The sequence below is a fragment of the Coregonus lavaretus genome (genome assembly GCF_964263955.1).
Source record: "Coregonus lavaretus genome assembly, chromosome: 13".
Taxonomy (NCBI): Eukaryota; Metazoa; Chordata; class Actinopteri; order Salmoniformes; family Salmonidae; genus Coregonus; species Coregonus lavaretus.
In genome coordinates, this window is record NC_140000.1 from 51,591,090 (window position 1) to 51,612,604 (window position 21,515).

At 46.3% G+C, this 21,515-nt stretch overlaps 1 protein-coding gene across 1 annotated transcript in view; it reads right to left on the reverse strand.

Annotated features, from left to right (window-relative positions):
* Positions 1–6,140: 6,140 nt before the first annotated feature.
* The window catches only part of LOC311139750 (staphylococcal nuclease domain-containing protein 1-like), a gene marked incomplete at its 3' end in the record, with an annotated part of 64,639 nt that continues 49,264 nt past the window's right edge, over positions 6,141–21,515 (reverse strand). Inside the window, exons 12-15 of the mRNA XM_084174689.1 lie at positions 15,009–15,115; positions 11,617–11,727; positions 10,183–10,255; positions 6,141–6,290 (exon numbers count right to left, since the gene is read on the reverse strand). Of these exons, the coding sequence (XP_084030815.1) occupies positions 6,141–6,290; positions 10,183–10,255; positions 11,617–11,727; positions 15,009–15,115 (441 nt within the window). The remainder of the gene's footprint in view (positions 6,291–10,182; positions 10,256–11,616; positions 11,728–15,008; positions 15,116–21,515) is intronic.

Sequence of the window (21,515 nt, forward strand, 5' to 3'; positions counted from 1 at the left end):
AAAACATCCTGTGGCGTACTGCATTAGCATCGAATAGCCCCCGCGATATGCAACTTTTCAGGGAAGTTAGGAACCAATATACACAAGCAGTTAGGAAAGCAAAGGCTATCTTTTTCAAACGATATTCAAACGATATTATAACCACGATCGATAATAGACTGTGTACTGTGCAGCCGTCTTCATCGACCTGGCCAAGGCTTTCGACTCTGTCAACTACCGCATTCTTATTGGCAGACTAAATAGCCTTGGTTTCTCAAATGACTGCCTCGCCTGGTTCACCAACTACTTCTAAGATAGAGTTCAATGTGTCAAATCGGAGGGCCTGTTGTCTGGACCTATGGCAGTCTCTATGGGGGTGCCACAGGGTTCAATTCTTGGGCTGACTCTTTTCTCCGTGTATATCAATGATGTCGCTCTTGCTGCTGGTGACTCTCAGATCCACCTCTACGCAGACGACACCATTTTGTGTACATCTGGCCCTTCATTGGACACTGTGTTAACAAACCTCCAAACGAGCTTCAATACCATACAACACTCCTTCCGTAGCCTCCAACTGCTCTTAAACACTAGTAAAACTAAATGCATGCTCTTCAATCGACTGCTGCTGGCACCCGCCCACCCGACTAGAATTACTACTCGACGGGTCTGACCTAGAGTATGTGGACAACTACAAATACCTAGGTGTCTGGTTAGACCGTAAACTCTCCTTCCAGACTCACATTAAGCATCTCCAATCCAAAGTGAAATCTAGAATCGGCTTCCTATTTCGCAACAAAGCCTCCTTCACTCATGCTGCCAAACATGCCCTCGTAAAACTGACTATCCTACCGATCCTTGACTTTGGCGATGTCATTTACAAAATAGCCTCCAACACTCTACTCAGCAAATTGGATGTAGTCTATCAAAGTGCCATCCGTTTTGTCACCAAAGCCCCATATACTACCCACCACTGTGACCTGTACCCTCTTGTTGGCTGGTCCTCACTACATATATAAATCACTGCTAGGCAAATCTCTGCCTTATCTTAGCTCATTGGTCACCATAGCAACACTCACTCGTAGTATGCGCTCCAGCAGGTATATCTCACTGGTCATTCCCAAAGCCAACACCTCCTTTGGCCGCCATTCCTTCCAGTTCTCTGCTGCCAATGACTGGAACGAACTGCAAAAATCTCTGAAGCTGGAGACTCTTATCTCCCTCACTAACTTTAAGCATCAGTTGTCAGAGCACCTTACCGATCACTGCACCTGTACACAGCCTTTCTGAAATTAGCCCACTCAACTACCTCATCCCCATATTGTTATTTATTTTTGCTCATTTGCACCCCAGTATCTCTATTTGCACATAATCTCTTGCACATCTATCATTCCAGTGTTAATACTAATTGTAATTATTTTGCACCATAGCCTATTTATTGCCTTACCTCCATAACTTGCTACATTTGCACACACTGTATATATATTTTCTGTGGTATTTTTGACTTTATGTTTTGTTTTACACCATATGTAACTGTGTTGTTTTTAATCGCACTGCTTTGCTTTATCTTGGCCAGGTCGCAGTTGTATGTGAGAACTTGTTCTCAACTGGCTTATCTGGTTAAATAAAGGTGAAAAAAAAAGAGGAAAAAAAATAGTAACATCTGACGAAGATATTTTTTTTTTAAAACACCAATACGTGTGTCATTCTCTCAACTTTTTACGACGACTGTATATGTTCTCTCCCAGATTCATGGATAGAAAGTTTGGAAGATAGCATAAGGTAGCCAGTCCATCCAGTATGCATAATACAGTCCACACGCAAAAGGCAATTAATTCTTTTTTATTTTTTATTTATTTATAGGCTACACCAATTATGTACCAAAGAAACCTTAAATATGTTTTATATATTTTTTTATATACAGTACCAGTCAAAAGTTTGGACACACCTACTCATTCAAGGGTTTTTCTTTAATTTTTACTATTTTCTACATTGTAGAATAATAGTGAAGACATCAAAACTATGAAATAACACATATGGAATCATGTAGTAACTAAAAAAGTAATATATTCTATACTTGAGATTCTTCAAATAGCCACCCTTTGCCTTGATGACAGCTTTGCACACTCTTGGCATTCTCTCAACCAGCTTCATGAGGAAGTAACCTGGAATGCATATATTCTTAACAGGTGTATCCTGGCTGGAAGAATGGGAGGTGAAGCGTGAGGTAATACAGAAGGGGGAGTGCGAGTGCTTCTCAAATGGATTGTTTTATGCATTTTCCACACTCTCGTCCTCACAAGAACGTACTCAAGAGAACGTGGTCAGAGAATGCACACGGAGCATGAGAGTGTGGACCACGGTAGTATGCATATTGAGAAAACGAGAGACAGAGAGCAGGGATCTTTGGTGTTTGGCAGGGAGCAGGGATCTTTGGTGTTTGAATAATAAGGGAGTATCAACAGGTAAAGCATCAGACTTCCACAATAAGCAGACCTCAAGAGACACTTCACTTATGTCTTAATGGATTTATGCCCATTTAGTATGGCGCCCAGGGAAGCTCATTGAAATAGACACGCACACACACAATCTCTCTGGAGAGCCACCTTCCAATCGAGTTTAATTCCTGCCTGACATTAAAAACAGATTGGCCAATATGCGGATGCAAAAAAGAAAAGCAGACACTGAATATCCCTTTGAGCATGGTGAAGTTATTAATTACACTTTAGATGTTGTGTCAATACACCCAGTCACTACAAAGATACAGACTTCCTTCCTAACTCAGTCGCCGGAGAGATTGGATCAACAACATTGTAGTTACTCCTAACTCAGTCGCCGGAGAGGATGGATCAACAACATTGTAGTTACTCCTAACTCAGTCGCCGGAGAGGATGGATCAACAACATTGTCAATGTAACGTAATTGACAGAATGAAAAGAAGGAAGCCTATACAGAATAAAAAATATTATAAAACATGCATCATGTTTGCCACAAGGCACTAAAGTAATACTGCAAAAAAATGTGGCTAGCAATGAACATTTTGTCATGATTTCAAAGTGGTATGTTTGGGGCAAATCCAATACAACACATTACTGAGTACCACTCTCCATATTTTCAAGCAACGTGTTGGCCGCATCATATTATGGGTATGCTTGTAATCGTTAAGGACTGGGGAGTTTTTCAGAATAAAAAAGAAGCGAAATGGAGCTAAGCACAGGCAAAATCCTAGAGGAAAATCTGGTTCAGTCTGCTTTCCACCAGACACTGGGAGATTAATTCACCTTTCAGCAGGACAATAACCTAAAACACAAGGCCAAATATACACTGGAGTTGCTTACCAAGAAGACAGTGAATGTTCCTGAGTGGCCGAGTTACACTTTTGACTTAAATCTGAAAATGGACCTGAAAATGGTTGTCTAACAATAATCAACAACCAACTTGAAGAATTTTGAAAATAATAAAATGGGAAAATGTTGCACAATCCAGGTGTGGAAAGATCTTAGAGACTTACCCAGAAAGACTCACAGCTGTAATCGCTGCCAAAGGTGCTCCTACAAAGTACTGACTCAGTGGTGTGAATACTTAGGTAAATATAATATTTCTCTATTTAATGTTTTTATACATTTGCAAAAAGTTCAACAAATATGTTTTCACTGTCATTATTGGGTATTGTGTGTAGATGGGTGAGGAGGAAAACGTATATTAAATACATTTTGAATTCAGGCTGTAACAACAAATGTGGAATAAGTCAAGGGACATGAATACCTTCTGAAGGCACTGTAGTGCACTACTTTTCATCAGGGCCCTGGTCAAAAGTAGTGCACCAAGTAGGGAATAGGGTGTCATTTGGGACGCAGGCCTTATCGCACCACTGTCATTTCACAATGAAAATGTGAAAGGGCTACAGAGGGAGATAGGTGCATAAAACATGGAGAGATAACTTTGACACACTGAGGACCTGAAGATAGGTGGGGTAGTGTTAGTAGATAAGGGTATGTAGGGTGAGAGATAACCGGGGGTAGTTATGTTATGCCACCAGTCCCATATAGCAAGGGTCTCTAACCTCAATAACAACCACAGAGGCACACATGAACTCTGGGTAATGGGGAACTCTGGGTAATACACATACATATAGATAGATGGACAATATACAGCACACACACAGGCGGGACACACACAGAGAGAGACCTAACACGGAATCAAAGGCAAAGCCATGCCCACACAAACCCACAGGCAGCAATAACACACACACTCATATTAATGAAAAACTATCACACGCCCACCCACTGACACACACACCTTCCGGGAAAGGTGAGGGTGGTCAGGATGCGGTGCGGTGGCTAATCATAACGGAAGCGCCTCTTATTTAAAAAAGGAAGCAGGATCGTTTGTATCAATCAGCGTTAATCCTTAATGTGTGTATTAAAGACAACATGAACTGTCATTTCCTAGCAGAAAACCTTTTTGCCGGGGAATGACCTTAATCAAATTAACCCAGGCTCGGTGCCATAATGTGCTTATTGTCATTTGGTTATAACCACTAATTGAATAAAATCATTTCCAACGACAGAAAACACAAGAGCGCGCGTGTGTGTGTGTGAGCGCACGCCAAGTTATAATGTCAGATTGCCATCCAGTCTTAATAAAGGCCTCTGTGGCTTGATGGAGAGAGAGGGTCAAGTCAAAATGCCTGGCGGAGAAAATAATTAATTACAAAAAGCAACAAGGGGAAAATACATTTAGAAACAAATTACCAAATTAATTAAAACATTTACAATGGAAGACATGCACAATTAAACCGGGGATGATGCTATCATGAATATATGACGGTGTCCTGTTGGGAAATGAATGAAGTGGGTTCTTCTTTTGTTTGGTCAATGACAGAGCTGAAATAGAGACTGATAGATAGATGCCTGGATTAGATGTAATGCCTCTATTATGGCTAGTAGAGTTAATGGAGTCTCATCTAATCTAAAACACACAAGCGTTCCTGCTATCGATTGATTCTGATCTAAATTGACTGTACAAATCAACCTGAGCTGCCAGATAAGAAGCAGAACTGCCAGACAGAAAGCTGAGCTGCCAGACAGAAAGCATAAATGCAACAATAACCAATCTACTGTATATTGTAGCCTATATTTCTCCTGCAACTGTCACTCTGCTTGTTTCCCGGGCACAAAATGGCCAGCTCAAGCCCCAACTGCTCCCTAGACCAGGGCTCTGCAACCCTGTCCCTGGAGAGCTATCCTCCTGTAGGTTTTCAATCCAACCCCAGTTGTAACTGACCTGATTCATCTTAGCAACCAGCTAATTGCTAGAATCGGGGGCATTAGATTAGGGTTGGAGCAAAGAGTTGATGAGGTAGGGTCAAAGCCAGCATGAGGTGAAAGGTCACATCAGCTACACACAATCCCAGTGGTGCCAGGGATCGGGGGGGCAGGGGCGGCTGGCACGGTTTCACCGGACCCTGTCAACCTTCGTAGTGAGTGACTGCTAACAGCTGTGAGCTACGCTAGCTCCCCTGTCGGACACCTTGACCTGTGACCTCTGAGCTGGGGCCACGACAGAGCACCTGGCTTGATATGTCTGGCACACACACACATACCTCTCCTCACGTACTGTACACACACACACAAAAGTATTGTATAATAATGTATGTCTTAAGACACAAATCTCACATCTATGTACGCACCATCCACACACACACACACAACCCTTCTAGTCTATGCTAAGCCCTGAGAGGTCAGGACAGAGCTGTGTGGGGGTGGCATATCACACCTAGTAAGCAGCCTCTGGACAGCTCATGCAGGACCTTCATGCTAAACTGACTAACAGGCAGCCATCTGAACCACTCACTCACTAAGTAGAGTTTAGCAGACAAGATACACATGAAATCTAAGAGTGTTTTAATTAAACTGGAAGTGAACAAAATCAAATGTTAGGTTGGTTACAGAGTTAAAAGACTGATAACCCTCCAAGCTCTGAGGAGGAAGCCAACAAGATGGCGCCGACAGACACGGTCGCCCTGTTGCTAGCTCCTAGCACAAGCATTTCACTGCACCTTTTCTACTAGAAAGTAACCTAAAAGAAGCAGTCAGGAAGAAACCTAAGCCAGGATGTAGTTTGCCAAACCAGGAAGTTGCCTAGTGGCCCTCGCGGAGGGACTACTTACCAGCAAGGAGGAAGGTGATGAGGCAGGTCTCTTTGGGCATGTAGAGTTTCAGGCGGGAGCCACTGAAAACGTATTCTACCACCGCCTCAGAGCGGCCTGCTCTCTGGAGGAATGGCAGGAACTGCTTGGCCTTCTGTGTCTCCTGAGAGAGAGGAGAAGGGAGAGAGAGAGGACGAGGGAAGGAGAGAGAGAGAGGACGAGAGAGAGAGCGAGAGAGAAAGACAGAGAGAGAAACAGTGAGGATGAGGAACTGACAAACAAATAAGGATGTTAACCTCAAACATGTTCAGAGTAGCAGCTTCACCTCAAACATGTTCAGAGTAGCAGCTTCACCTCAAACATGTTCAGAGTAGCAGCTTCACCTCAAACATGTTCAGAGTAGCAGCTTCACCTCAAACATGTTCAGAGTAGCAGCTTCACCTCAAACATGTTCAGAGTAGCAGCTTCACCTCAAACATGTTCAGAGTAGCAGCTTCACCTCAAACATGTTCAGAGTAGCAGCTTCACCTCAAACATGTTCAGAGTAGCAGCTTCACCTCAAACATGTTCAGAGTAGCTGCTTCACCTCAAACATGTTCAAAGTAGCAGCTTCACCCTATAAATGCAGATCTCCATGGTAATTTGGACGGTCTGATAGTGGATCATACACCTCAGTCTTAGTCTATCCACTTCATGTACAGATTAGTAAATCTAGGTTGAAGCTCATAGCATGGGGTGAACGGACCGATGATTTCACCATGACATTGCTAGGCCTCATCTCGCGCTCTCCCTTCTGGTGAGTCACTGGCTTAATGGGTACGCCAAGGCCAGAATTACAAGCGTGGCTAAATCATCGCCTATTCAGACAGGCTGATGAATCAATGGCAGAGAGAGAGAGAGTTATATAAAAAAATACACAGCTAGGCAGGCAGGCCAATGCAGCCACAACAAACAAGGCAGTGACTCACTAGCCCTCTCTCTTGATTTAGATGTAGTGGGGTGGGGGGGAAGAGAGATGGTGTTCTGGAAAAACAGATGGATGTCCTGGGTAAGGAGGATGAGGTAATATGTTGTTGACAAGGTAGAACTACTCCATCAAGCACCAGGTTGCTCAGGTTTGCAGAGTGCAAAGTCAAGCAAAGTCAACATTGTTGTGGTGATTCAAGTTACTGGGCAGGAATCTAGCCCTAAACGACAGATTATTTCTCTGTTCAGATGAACTCTTAGGATGGAGAACGGTGGGCAATGGGAATAGGGAAACAGGTGCACACGCACACTATCTGGGCTGGGGGGCAGGAGTCAGGAGGGAAGGAGGCAAATATGAAGGGAGGACTGTGTTCACGCAACCTGTACCAGTGTGTTGGTTCAGAGAGAGAGAGAGAGAGAGAGACAGAGAGAGAGGTGTCCCAGTGCCATATCCACTCAGCACCCCCCACCTTTGTATGTATACATACTGTACACACATCCCCCTATATTCCATAATACACTGCTCAAAAAAATAAAGGGAACACTAAAATAACACATCCTAGATCTGAATGAATGAAATAATCTTATTAAATACTTTTTATTTTACATAGTTGAATGTGCTGACAACAAAATCACACAAACATTATCAATGGAAATCAAATTTATCAACCCATGGAGGTCTGGATTTGGAGTCAACCTCAAAATTAAAGTGGAAAACCACACTACAGGCTGATCCAACTTTGATGTAATGTCCTTAAAACAAGTCCAAATGAGGCTCAGTAGTGTGTGTGGCCTCCACGTGCCTGTATGACCTCCCTACAACGCCTGGGCATGCTCCTGATGAGGTGGCGGATGGTCTCCTGAGGGATCTCCTCCCAGACCTGGACTAAAGACATGATATCCCAGATGTGCTCAATTGGATTCAGGTCTGGGGAACGGGTGGGCCAGTCCATAGCATCAATGCCTTCCTCTTGCAGGAACTGCTGACACACTCCAGCCACATGAGGTCTAGCATTGTCTTGCATTAGGAGGAACCCAGGGCCAACCGCACCAGCATATGGTCTCACAAGGGGTCTGAGGATCTCATCTCGGTACCTAATGGCAGTCAGGCTACCTCTGGCGAGCACATGGAGGGCTGTGCAGCCCCCCAAAGAAATGCCACCCCACACCATGACTGACCCACCGCCAAACCGGTCATGCTGGAGGATGTTGCAGGCAGCAGAACTTCTCCACGGCGTCTCCAGACTCTGTCACGTGCTCAGTGTGAACCTGCTTTCATCTGTGAAGAGCACAGGGCGCCAGTGGCGAATTTGCCAATCTTGATGTTCTCTGGCAAATGCCAAACATCCTGGGCTGTAAGCACAACCCCCACCTGTGGACGTCGGGCCCTCATATCACCCTCATGGAATCTGTTTCTGACCGTTTGAGCAGACACATGCACATTTGTGGCCTGCTGGAGGTCATTTTGCAGGGCTCTGGCAGTGCTCCTCCTGCTCCTCCTTGCACAAAGGCGGAGGTAGCAGTCCTGCTGCTGGGTTGTTGCCCTCCTACGGTCTCCTCCACGTCTCCTGATGTACTGGCCTGTCTCCTGGTAGCGCCTCCATGCTCTGGACACTACGCTGACAGACACAGCAAACCTTCTTGCCACAGCTCGCATTGATGTGCCATCCTGGATGAGCTGCACTACCTGAGCCACTTGTGTGGGTTGTAGACTCCGTCTCATGCTACCACTAGAGTGAAAGCACCGCCAGCATTCAAAAGTGGTCACCACCTGCAGAACCACTCCTTTATTGGGGGTGTCTTGCTAATTGCCTACAATTTCCACCTGCTGTCTATTCCATTTGCACAGCAGCATGTGAAATTTATTGTCAAATCAGTGTTGCTTCCTAAGTGGACAGTTTGATTTCACAGAAGTGTGATTGACTTGGAGTTACATTGTGTTGTTTAAGTGTTCCCTTCATTTTTTTGAGCAGTGTATATCCCCACAGTATTTTTCTCCATATAACCCACATCTCTACATAACCCCTCTCGGTAATATCCCTGTGTGTGACACAGGCGGAGAGCTGAGGGGGGCGGTGGTGGGCTGCTGGATGCTATTTGGAGCTTTTTATGAGAATACTCATTACATTAGCCTGGTCCGGCCACCGCAGCCTCCACAGCCCAGATCTCAAGCCAAGACGGAGCAGTGCTTTAAGATGGAGGAACATACACACACACAAGAACGCTTGTTCTCCCTGATTGGCAGAAGTCCTCAACAGATTGGCATGGAATCAAGGATCTATTCCTGGGCGGCTGTCAGTCTTCAGAGTGATGGGGAAACAAGCTGACATGGTGATGTGTCGTATCACCCTCTAATATGGCTGCAGTGAAACACAGAGAGGGCTGCTGAGAGAGACGGAGCACCTTTAGAGGTGGGACTGGGCAAGATCAACACACACACAGGTACAGACAGACAACACAGAGAAAGATACATGCGCACACACACACTGGAGTACAGCCTCCATTCCTTTATGTGCTTTAACGCACGCGGTCCACGGAGTGTGTGGAGAATGCGCAGAGTAAAATCTAATCTTCATTTAGTGAGCAGCCCAATCAATTTTCATCAGCAGAGACGCTGTCTGCTGCCCCTGGCACATGTAAACAACTTCCTAGATGACTTTATTAATGCAGAGGGGACTATATTTAGATGGGCCTTTATTGCTTTAATACTGGGGGGGACTGGTATTATGGATATTCCTTAGAGTGATTAATCTATGGGTCAGGTGACAAGGGCTTGTCCTGGGGAGTGGCTTGGGAGAGACTGGAGGGCATCGAGACTGGTGGGTCAAGGTATGGCAATTGCCAATTATCTTATCAAGAAGAACGATGGTCCCCAAAATGTTTTGGGGATACTGGACCTGGTGACCTGAGAATGTGTATGAACATTGCACACGCACGCGCACACACACTGAAGGGGGAAAAACACACAACATATAAGACTAGTCACATAACAGTGAACACACACACACACACACACACATCATTATTCCTCAAAGTCCCACACACATTTCTCTCTCCCCCACCCACACTCTCACACTAATCCATCTTACCCCAGAGATATCAGCCACTCTGTGGATGGGGACCTCCTTCTTGCTATGCAGCCCTTTCCCGTTCTTGATTGCCCTGTGATCAATCAGAGGCAGAGAGTGAGAGAGAGTGAGACAGAGTGGCCACAATTACGGTTCATCCCATCATGCAGCGAGTTAAGGAGAAACCATCAGGCCTTTGAGCCGCAGAGGAGAAATGGAGCTGGTGGTAATAAACACTCAGAGAGCCATTCCGGCTCAGAGAGGGGATACAGTTTCCAAGCTCCCCGGCACCACCACGAGGATCAGTGGCAGGGGGAATTCACATGTGTAATCTATACCCTTAAAATGGAAACTGTAATGGTTGGGGGGGACGAGTGAGTGCATTTTCTGTCTGACCCTGGTGCGATGACCACTTGCGTAGATTCCTACTGGAAAGGGTTTGAGTGCTACAGATGATGACGAAGATGATGGAAACTGTGGCAGTCAGTGTCATCTGTGGGTCAGTGATACGTGTGTTTCACTACTGTGTCTGTGTGTGTGTGTGTGTTTGTGTGTGGAGAATAAGAAATGGAAGGAGGAGATTGCGGAGCCCAGAAAGAGAGAAAAGTATCATGGGAAAACACTTGCACAAACACCAAGGGTGGGTAGCCATCTATCCTCTAACCCTGAGATCTTCATCTTCAGCAGTGTAATAAAGCACGTACTAAATCTCCCGGTGCGCATCCCCATAATTATATTCATAGAGCCTGTGTAAAGAGAAGGCCTGATTTAGTGTGCGTGCATGTGTGTGAGACACTCGGCGGCCAATATTTTCGGAGAAAATCAGAGCAGGGAGTTTCTATTGGACAAATTCAGGTAGGTCCTTCCCCGTTTTGTTCGGTTTGCTTCCATTTAAGAAACGTTTTGCAACAGAATCGGCGTAATGAATATGCCCCAGGCCCTGTAGAGGTGCTGATTTACGACACAGGGAAAAATGGCTACCTCTGACCAGTGTTGTTCAATATTTTCCCATGATGCAACACAAACACACACATATCTTCGTATTGTATCCCTAGGGGGAATACACTATTGTTGCATGAGTCAGACAGAAAGCATTTTAATTTAAAGGGAGGTTTAGTCAATCTGGTTAAATCAGGCAGGTTTAGTTAATCTGGTTAAATCAGGCAGGTTTAGTTAATCTGGTTAAATCAGGCAGGTTTAGATGCAGTGTAGCATGGAGGGTGTGACTGAGGTAACAAGGCTGATGATATGGCAGACTATCACTAAAGAGGGAAAATACACACAAATTGGGGAAATTGGGTTTATTTAGGGGGTTTGTCAGTTGCCATGGTATTAGTCATCAATAACTTTTAAGCATTATGGGTTTTCACCAAAGCCATTTTGGGGCAGGCTTGTCATTAATAATGGTTTTCAGCGTTTTCAGCAGTAGAAACCATTTTGGGGCACCATGCTTACCGTGCCTCTGCAGCCAGTAGCTCGTCGTAGTGGGATGAGCGCTGGTCGTCGTCCTGTCTGTAGCGGATGACCGTGGCCAAACCTTTACTGACCAACGCCTCGGCTATGTTACTGTGGAGGGAGCAAGAAAAACTAATAAATGGAAAGAGGGACAGAGAAAAACAGACAGAAAAACAGACAGAGAAACAGACTGAGGAAACAAAAAAGAAACACGAGCCCAGAAACACTGAAGAAACACGAGCCCAGAAACACTGAAGAAACACGAGCCCAGAAACACTGAAGAAACACGAGCCCAGAAACACTGAAGAAACACGAGCCCAGAAACACTGAAGAAACACGAGCCCAGATACACAACAGAAGAAAGCAAAAGGAAAATGCGAAAGACAATGACTAACAACTAACTAACAAGTCAAGGTGCCGGCAACATGGCGAGGTGAGAGAGACCTTCGAACCACAGCAACCAGACACTGCATTGTTATTTCACAACCACAGAAAAAGGGGAAGGTGAGAGACCGGAGTAGAAAAAGAATGCGGAAGAGTTCGATGTCAGCGCTCCGCAGTTAGCTCAGAGCCCTTGGGCGCCCATGTAGCAGCTAAAGTGGATGGTAGTGAGTGTGCTCGGTGCAGGCTTGTCTTTCCGAAATGAGTTTGTGTCCTCTGGCATGTTTTATTAGCCTGTCGGCACACCAAGACCATCATTGAGAAAGTTTGGTGGCTCCTCGTTGTGGGTGAAATGTTTTTATTAGGTTTTCTGGAGTGAGGGGTGAGGGAAAGAGACAGAGACAGACAGACACAGGCAGGCAGAGAGAGACAGGCAGGCAGGCAGAGAGAGACAGGCAGGCAGGCAGGCAGGCAGGCAGGCAGGCAGAGACAGACAGACACAGGCAGGCAGAGAGAGACAGACAGACACAGGCAGGCAGAGAGAGACAGGAAGGCAGGCAGAGAGAGACAGGCAGGCAGAGACAGGCAGGCAGGCAGAGAGAGACAGGCAGGCAGAGAGAGACAGGCAGGCAGAGAGAGACAGGCAGGCAGAGAGAGACAGGCAGGCAGGCAGGCAGAGAGAGACAGGCAGGCAGGCAGGCAGAGAGAGACAGGCAGGCAGGCAGGCAGAGAGAGACAGGCAGGCAGGCAGAGAGAGACAGGCAGACAGGCAGGCAGGCAGGCAGAGAGAGACAGGCAGACAGGCAGGCAGGCAGAGAGAGACAGGCAGACAGGCAGGCAGGCAGAGAGAGACAGGCAGGCAGAGAGAGACAGGCAGGCAGGCAGGCAGAGAGAGACAGGCAGGCAGGCAGGCAGGCAGAGAGAGACAGGCAGGCAGGCAGGCAGGCAGAGAGAGACAGGCAGGCAGGCAGGCAGGCAGGCAGGCAGAGAGAGACAGGCAGGCAGGCAGAGAGAGAAAGGCAGGCAGGCAGGCAGGCAGGCAGAGAGAGACAGGCAGGCAGGCAGGCAGGCAGGCAGGCAGGCAGGCAGGCAGGCAGGCAGGCAGGCAGGCAGAGAGAGACAGGCAGGCAGGCAGGCAGAGAGAGACAGGCAGGCAGGCAGGCAGAGAGACATGCAGGCAGGCAGGCAGAGAGAGACAGGCAGGCAGGCAGAGAGAGACAGGCAGACAGGCAGGCAGGCAGAGAGAGACAGGCAGGCAGAGAGAGACAGGCAGGCAGGCAGAGAGAGACAGGCAGGCAGGCAGGCAGGCAGAGAGAGACAGGCAGGCAGGCAGGCAGGCAGGCAGAGGGAGACAGGCAGGCAGGCAGGCAGGCAGGCAGGCAGAGAGAGACAGGCAGGCAGGCAGAGAGAGAAAGGCAGGCAGGCAGGCAGGCAGGCAGGCAGGCAGGCAGGCAGAGAGAGACAGGCAGGCAGGAAGGCAGGCAGGCAGGCAGGCAGGCAGAGAGAGACAGGCAGGCAGGCAGGCAGGCAGAGAGAGAGGCAGGCAGGCAGAGAGAGAGACATGCAGGCAGGCAGGCAGAGAGAGAGACATGCAGGCAGGCAGGCAGAGAGAGACAGGCAGGCAGGCAGAGAGAGGCAGGCAGGCAGAGAGAGGCAGGCAGGCAGGCAGAGAGGCAGGCAGGCAGGCAGAGAGGCAGGCAGAGAGAGACAGGCAGGCAGAGAGGCAGGCAGGCAGGCAGGCAGAGAGAGACAGGTAGGCAGGCAGGCAGAGAGAGACAGGTAGGCAGGCAGGCAGGCAGAGGGACAGGCAGGCAGGCAGGCAGAGAGGCAGGCAGAGAGACAGGCAGAGAGACAGGCAGAGAGACAGGCAGAGAGACACAGGCAGGCAGGCAGAGAGAGACAGGCAGGCAGAGAGAGACAGGCAGGCAGGCAGAGAGAGGCAGGCAGGCAGAGAGGCAGGCAGGCAGGCAGAGATGCAGGCAGGCAGAGCGAGACAGGCAGGCAGAGAGAGACAGGCAGGCAGAGAGAGACAGGCAGGCAGAGAGAGACAGGCAGGCAGAGAGAGACAGGCAGGCAGAAGGAATAATAACAGTAGGAGGCTAGTAAACTGCCTCCAATTGAGATGGAGTGTCAAAAAAAAAAAAAAGAGAAAAAAACAGTACAAGTCATTTCCCCATCGTTGCTTTGTTTCATTTCTCTGCCTTTTATAAATTGAGACAAATTGAGCATCACATCATGACAGTGGCTTTAATGACTTTCGCATCTTCTGAATGTTACTGTGGAGGCAGATCAGCAAGTGTTGCAAATTGCCTTCAAATTAGACACTTTTAAAAAAGGTTTAAAAAGCATAGTTTTCTTTTCATAGATCTCACGACTGGGATGGGTGAAAACAACATGGTGGATCTTTCGCTTTGACTCATCCAGGTTGTCAGATTAGTGCTTGTTCCAAGGATTGTTCCAAGGATTGTATTTATTCTACCTTCATTTATAAATGCAAGTCAGCTTAAAGAACAAACTCTTATTTACTGATGACCTAGCCTGCCTGGCTGTATGCATTTATAAAGTATCAGGAAATGAGGTTGACGTGTCCTTGGGAAATCAAACAGGCCTTTTCCACAACCCTCTCCACCACTCCCCACTCCAATACTAACAAGCTCAATGGTAGTGGTATCTAGGACGTAGCCTATTAGCGCTATCTATCTCGCGCTAGCCCCCCCCCCCCTGCTGAGCCTCTCTCCCTCGCCTTGTGCTAAACGGGTAGAGGGGTCTGGCTCGCCACGTGGAGAGAAATATGGTGCACCATGAAATACAGCAAGTTTGAGCTGACTCTGCCGTGCTACTACTGCTATAGGTGTTTCCAGAGCCAGGATTGACAAACACTCGTCTGGTCTACTCGTCCTGCCTACAAGCAAGATGACAGAGGTGACAGACGGGGTGACACAGACGTGTTAGGGGTTAGCAGAGGTCGACAGTGCAGGGGGAAAAGTCTGTTTCGAGGTAGGTGTACTCACATGCCGCCGATGGTGACGGTGGCACAGGTGCGTTCTGCAAAGGCGGGGACGGTGCTGGTCTCTGAGGCGCTGGTGGCAGCTCTGATGTAGTCCACCGTGACGTTCACCTGAAACGGCATGTCACAGGAAATGATGTCAGACAACAACTCTCCCGGTGAATGAGGTCAAAATACTCTGAAGCCTGATCTGAAGAGCCATTGGGTCTTTAGTGGATTAGGGACCTCAGGACTCACTGTCAACGTCATATCGGATTATATAGGGTTGAAGACAATGTATGACTGCACACATGGGGAGATATGGAGTCAATGTGTGTCAACGTAATTTATTTTAGTGTTATGTCGGCCTATCATTCATGATTAACATTAGCGATGAATAAAAAACTAGAAAGTTATATATCAGGATATTCTTTTTGACGATATACCGTATCGTTTCGACAATTACGCAATATTTTTGCGCTAGTTGGCTGTACCAGCACCAAAACGCTAGTATTTTTCCTTCATAGCTTGTTCTCCATCTTCTTTTTAAATAGGGAGCCAATTTGTTTTCAGCACATTTCCATGACTGATCAAAACTTGTTTTCTCATGGCTCGCTCTTGTCCATCGACTTGCAATACATATAGAATTGTGAGAACAAACATGTAACAAAAACAAACTATCATCAACTAGTCAAAGCATTTTAAATAATTAGAAATACTGGTCATGAAAATACAATAGCCAGAACTTTGTGTGTGTACGTGTGTGTGTGTGTGCTGTGTGCTTGAGTGTGTATGGGCTAGTTTCCAAGGTCACCCCCAGTCAGTGTGAATCATGTCAGGCTGGACTGTAGATCACCCCAGAGGAGCACTGGGGCTGTTTATAACTCTACGCTCACAAACACACTCACACACACATGCACCCACACAATCAAGAGGTGGCTGATCACTATCAGACATGGACAGGCTCAGCAGCACACAGTACATGCCTTCTTCCCCAGCAGCTGGAGGAAAACAACAACGTTTAAATAGGGAACAACCATTTCCCCCATTCCTCCCTTCCTGGCCGACAGAGCAAACAGAGAGGCAGGGAAGCAGGGATAAAGAGGATAGGTGGGGACAGGGGACAGGCAATGACATTCCCCAAGCCCAGGATGGGAGCAACAGGGAATCTACAATCCGGGAATCTACTGGCCTGCACATGTTTTCTCCATCATACAGTTCAGCAAACAAATAGCTATTCTGATAGAGAGAACGAGAGCGAGAGAGAACGTTAGAGAGAGAGCGAGAGAGAACGTTAGAGAGCGAGAGAGAACGTTAGAGAGAGAGAGAACGTTAGAGAGAGAGAGAGAGAACGTTAGAGAGAGAGAGAGAACGTTAGAGAGAGAGAGAGAACGTTAGAGAGAGAGAGAGAACGTTAGAGAGAGAGAACGTTAGAGAGAGAGAAGGTCCCAACCGTCCCACATGTTGAGGAAACAAAGAGGGGAGAGGAAACGAGGGGGGCGTTGTCATTCATCTGAGGGCCTCGCTGGACAAGGACACAGTGATGGAGGGTAGTCAGGATTCTAGCAAATGGATGTCCCAGCATGCTCTCTGCTAATGTGGCATCTGGCGAGGGTGGGTGGTAAGATGGGGGTTGTGTGACAGAGTGGTGAAGGAAGAAGATAGAATGGCCTAGCTAGGAGTGGGTTTGGGGCTATAGTGTAACCGTAAAGGGGCCTAAAAGGTGTTGTACTACAATTGAGGACTATGTTGGGCGATGTAGCGTTTTGTACAACAATAGGGCAAAATCTTAGGATTCATCATTGCTGTAGATGATAGATGTAGGGCGTTAGGTTAGCCTAGCGGTTAGAACATTTGGCCAGTAACCAAAAGGTTGCTGGTTCGAATACCTGAGCAGACAAGGTGAAAAATCTGTCGATGTACCCTTGAGCAAGGCACTTGATCCTAATTTGCTCCAGGGGCGCCGTACTACTATGGCTGACCCTGTAAAACAACACATTTCACTGCACCTATCCGGTGTATGTGACAAGAAAACATATTTTTATTATGATTTTTCTAACTTCAAAATGGCTGAAGCATTTACTAATTAGCCTAAATGTTATTGTGTGTGACTGCTATTATAAGTCTTCGGAGGCCATTGCATCCATTTTCATTTTAAAGTAGACCTAACAGAATGAGTGGAAAGTTAACCTATTACAAGCCAAAACACAAGGAAAGGCTCAATTTCCACTTAATATAGAAAACTGCCTGGACTACCCAACATATTACGGTCAATAACATTGCTATAAGATGCTCTTAGTCATATTACCTCCAGCAAACACACACACTTCACAACAGAAAATAAGCATAAAAACCCAATCTGATCGGCATAATGGAAATTTCATTTAGCGCAGACTTCCCGCCGAGGCTCCTCATTTTCCTATAGCGGAACACGGCTGTAAGCTTGTTTGTGCTGAGCCTCAACAAATAAAGCCATTTATTCCCCCCATAAAATATGGTTTTGGTTCATCTGTGCTTTGTGTCGTGTCTCCTCCCCGAATCTACACATGTTCTATAATGGCTCTGCATCATTGGGCAGGGGTAATGACTTTAGATGAGAGGAGGAGGAAGAGAGAGAGGGGGATGAGAAGCAGGAGAAGGAGGAGAGAAAGAGAGGAGAGGAGGTGAAGGAGAGAAAGAGGTAGAGAAAGAGTAGAGGAAATAAAGAGGACAAAAGCAGAAGACTGAAAAAAGGAATAGAACACATTCTCAAGCAGTGCATGACAGAGAGGGAGAGAGTCTGACCCCATTAAGTAAAGTGATGATAGATTAAAAGGTTTGACAAAGCGATGGTAGATTAGAGGATCCAGCAGATTCTCCACAGACCAGTGTGCAGATCTCAAGATAGAGGAAGTCATTTAGAAGATACCCCTAGAGGAGAGGACTGGAGGGGGATATCTGATAAGGAGAGGAAATGTGTTTGTTCCGACTGGGACCAGGGGCTCTGAGATTCGCTTAACTGTGTGTGTGTGTGTGTGTGTGTGTGTGTGTGTGTGTGTGTGTGTGTGGATATCCAAGTGAAGGTAGATATCAGAGTATAGGTGTACAATAAGAAAAAAGCATGCTTGGTCAGACACAGGGCTGTTTCGCTGCAGAGCTCCCCACACCAACCACAGTGTGAGTGGTTGAGTTCAATAGGCTAGATGCAGCGGGGAAAGTCTGTAATATATATTTTATGGATAAAAAAACTGAGCCTCGGCTCTGCTCAAACACGCAGCTGTAATTCCACCGTCTTAAAGCCCCGGGTGGAGAGGGAGAGAGAGACATGACTTCATCGCAGTGTTGATGTGCTCAGATGCCCTGGTGTTGTTAACACAACAGTAAAAGCAGCTGGCTATCATTTAGAGAAGTGGGGCATGATGATGCTGAAGAACAAGAAGAAACCTTTGCTAGTGGAGTGAACTGCAAACTCCACACAACGTCCCATCTGGGATCTGGACCTGGGGACCTAGTGACTCCTGTCAAATGACCAGACAGGTATACAGACAACAACAAAACACACACGCACACGTGTGCATACCGCTATACACACACACACAGACAAATACACACATCCCGACTGCTCCCACTATAGTCAAACTGGCAACACAAGACATCAAACGCCACGCCGTCTCTCACTTTCCATTCCCACACACGTTATATAAAACAACTCTTGCATCCGCAGCATAACAGGAGACACTTTGAGCGGGCCGGGATTATCCGAATGTGCTCTCCCCTGATAAGTGGATTAATGCAACATTTTCATTGGACTTTTTCTGCTGAGGCTGAGACCCGCCGCATTGAAAAGAGGAGCCTCACTACTTATAAAGTTAGCCAAATCTAGCTTTGGATTATGTCACCGAGCGAAACAGCTATTTCAATAGGGGGAAGAGTAGAGAGGGAGTGTGAGAGAGAGCGGGAGAGACGGAGAGAGAAAGAGACGGAAATAGAGCGGGAGGAAAGCACTTCTCTGCAGATTTACCTTAATTACCAGACAAGAGTAAACGTCTAAGGCTTGCTGGCGTCTCGGTCAGTGCGGAGAGGGTGGAAAGGAAGAGAAACGACCTGAAATGGACTCCGGTCCAGTCTAACCACCTGAGGCCTGTGTACAGCACTTCAGAGCCCGTATTCACAGAGGCTCATAGTAGGAGCGCTGATATAGGTATTTTTTAATTCATTACCAATCAAATGACATGGATTATATAATATGGATCTGATCCTAGATCAGATCTTGTGAATAGGAACCTGAAGTCTATGGCCTGAGATTGTACACTGACTGACTGTATCCATCAACGCTCTTGATTTCCTTTCACCGGCGTGTGTGGGGGTGTTAAAGGTCAAATAACACTGACACTATTGAATAAAAAAAATGATAAGTGGGATTCATAACAAATTTTCTTCTCAAGCGTCAAGAGAATGCTTGAATTGAGATGCAGTCTGGTTAAATTCTCTTGAAATTGACATTCTTATATGTAGAAAAATTATATTTATATGACTTATCCCTGAAACTTGGTTACTAAAATGTATTGAAATAAGTTTTATTGTATCACAGAAACATTAACAACAGGAGGGTAGATTGGTATTTTCCTCCACTACTTGTGCAAGTCAAAGAATAACCAACTATCTCCATCACACATTAACAGCTCTTCACTGCTGCTCTGACAGCCATTTGATACGGACACACTCTCTGATAAAATAAACCCTTTGAATATGAATATTGGACACGCTTCATAAAAGATCAAAAGAATTTCCGCCATCTTGATAGAGATGTAGACATAATACTTATTTCATACATCTCTTAAAGCGGAGCACTTTGAGGCTTCCTCTGGATGCGTGCCAACTTACTAAACGGACACTTTGATTGATTGGTTGAGCTTATTGTATTTCAGTGTTGAACACCCTTTATGCTTAGGTTGATGACAATAGGGTTCTGTGGGGAAAAGTGGGTTCAATCCATTGGTGGACTATAATGATACAACATTTGACCCATCATGTAAAACACTCTTTAGGACCACTCGGGACTGAAGAGGGGCACATCTGATGCAGGATGCCCGGAGGGTGAACCCAATTTGGGGATGGCAGCACTCCTTGCACGCAATCCCACCGGATTTCAAGGGAGCGAAGATACCTTGTTAAACTAATATAGTCGGCCGTGCTGTGTGAGGCGAGGGCAGAGCGCGGGCGGCTCGGAGCTGGGGCTTTCGGGCGTACCGTGCCCTCCCGAGCACCAGACGTGTCTGTAAATACTGCAGAGTACCACCATGTCAAGTCCCAATTACCTCGCTTATGAAGTAAAGCGATGGTGTCTGTGGTGTCAAGCGGAGCAGAGCTGAGAGCGCTAAAAGAAGCCACTGCAGGTTCTCAAATGAAGCTACACTGTGTACCCTGGCACAAAGGCTTTAGTACTACATTTACATGTTAGTCATTTAGCAGACGCTCTTATCCAGAGCAACTTAAAATTAGGGTTAAGTGCCTTGCTCAAGTCGGCTCGGGGATTCGAACCAGCGATCTTTCGGTTACTGGCCCAATGCTCTTAACCGCTAGGCTACCTGCCGCCTACTGTCCTGTCAAATATATTCTGTCCTTCCTTGTGTTTGCTGATGAGGTAAAATGATGGTGTCTGTATAGCAGGACACAAAAGCTTTTGTAGGACTGTCAAATCTGCTCGTTCGGTGGTTTAGCTTCGACACTGACTGAGTGAACTGGGTTCACTGACATTTCCCTTTTCTTCATTCAAAACGGGATCAAAACAGAAGCAAAATAGGCCTATATGCAGTCAAAAATCAGCATTTTAGCCCTTTTTGTTCCATGTACGTATTGGTACATTCGCCCAATGACTGGTCTCACACCACTGTACCCTTAAATCAATACAACAACACTTGCGGCTAATCATCTCTGATCCTTCCTTGTCATGCCTTCTAACTCTGGTTGCCATGGCGGCCGAGGGCAGTGTACCTACCTTCAAGGTAATAATAGTTTGGGTATCAACATTTATCTGGGAATCGGCAGAAAAAAAAACATGTATATTCTCAGCTGAGCCGTGTCCTAGCAACAACACAGGCTATTAAAGAATGGGAGGAAACTAGTGATCAGGGTTTCAAATACTTAATATGTGTTGCCTGTTTGAGCTGGGGTGGCTCAATAAACCAATAGAAAACACTTTGTTTGTATGTGTTGCAAAATCTTTTAGTTCTGACTTGATATTTTCCTTTTGTAACCATAAATTGTGAATACAAATCAAATAAAAAGAATGGGGGAATGTTTTGGTCTCTCAGGCTGTATGGATTGGGCTACAGCGAACAGTGAACTGAAGCTCTGCACTTATTCACTTCAAAGAGAATAGGTACAAATGGTGGAGGACCTAGCCTTCTAAAGGAATATACTGCAATGGATGAACACAGCGCCATACAGTGGGGAAAAAATGTATTTAGTCAGCTACCAATTGTGCAAGTTCTCCCACTTAAAAAGATGAGGCCTGTAATTTTCATCATAGGTACACATCAACTATGACAGA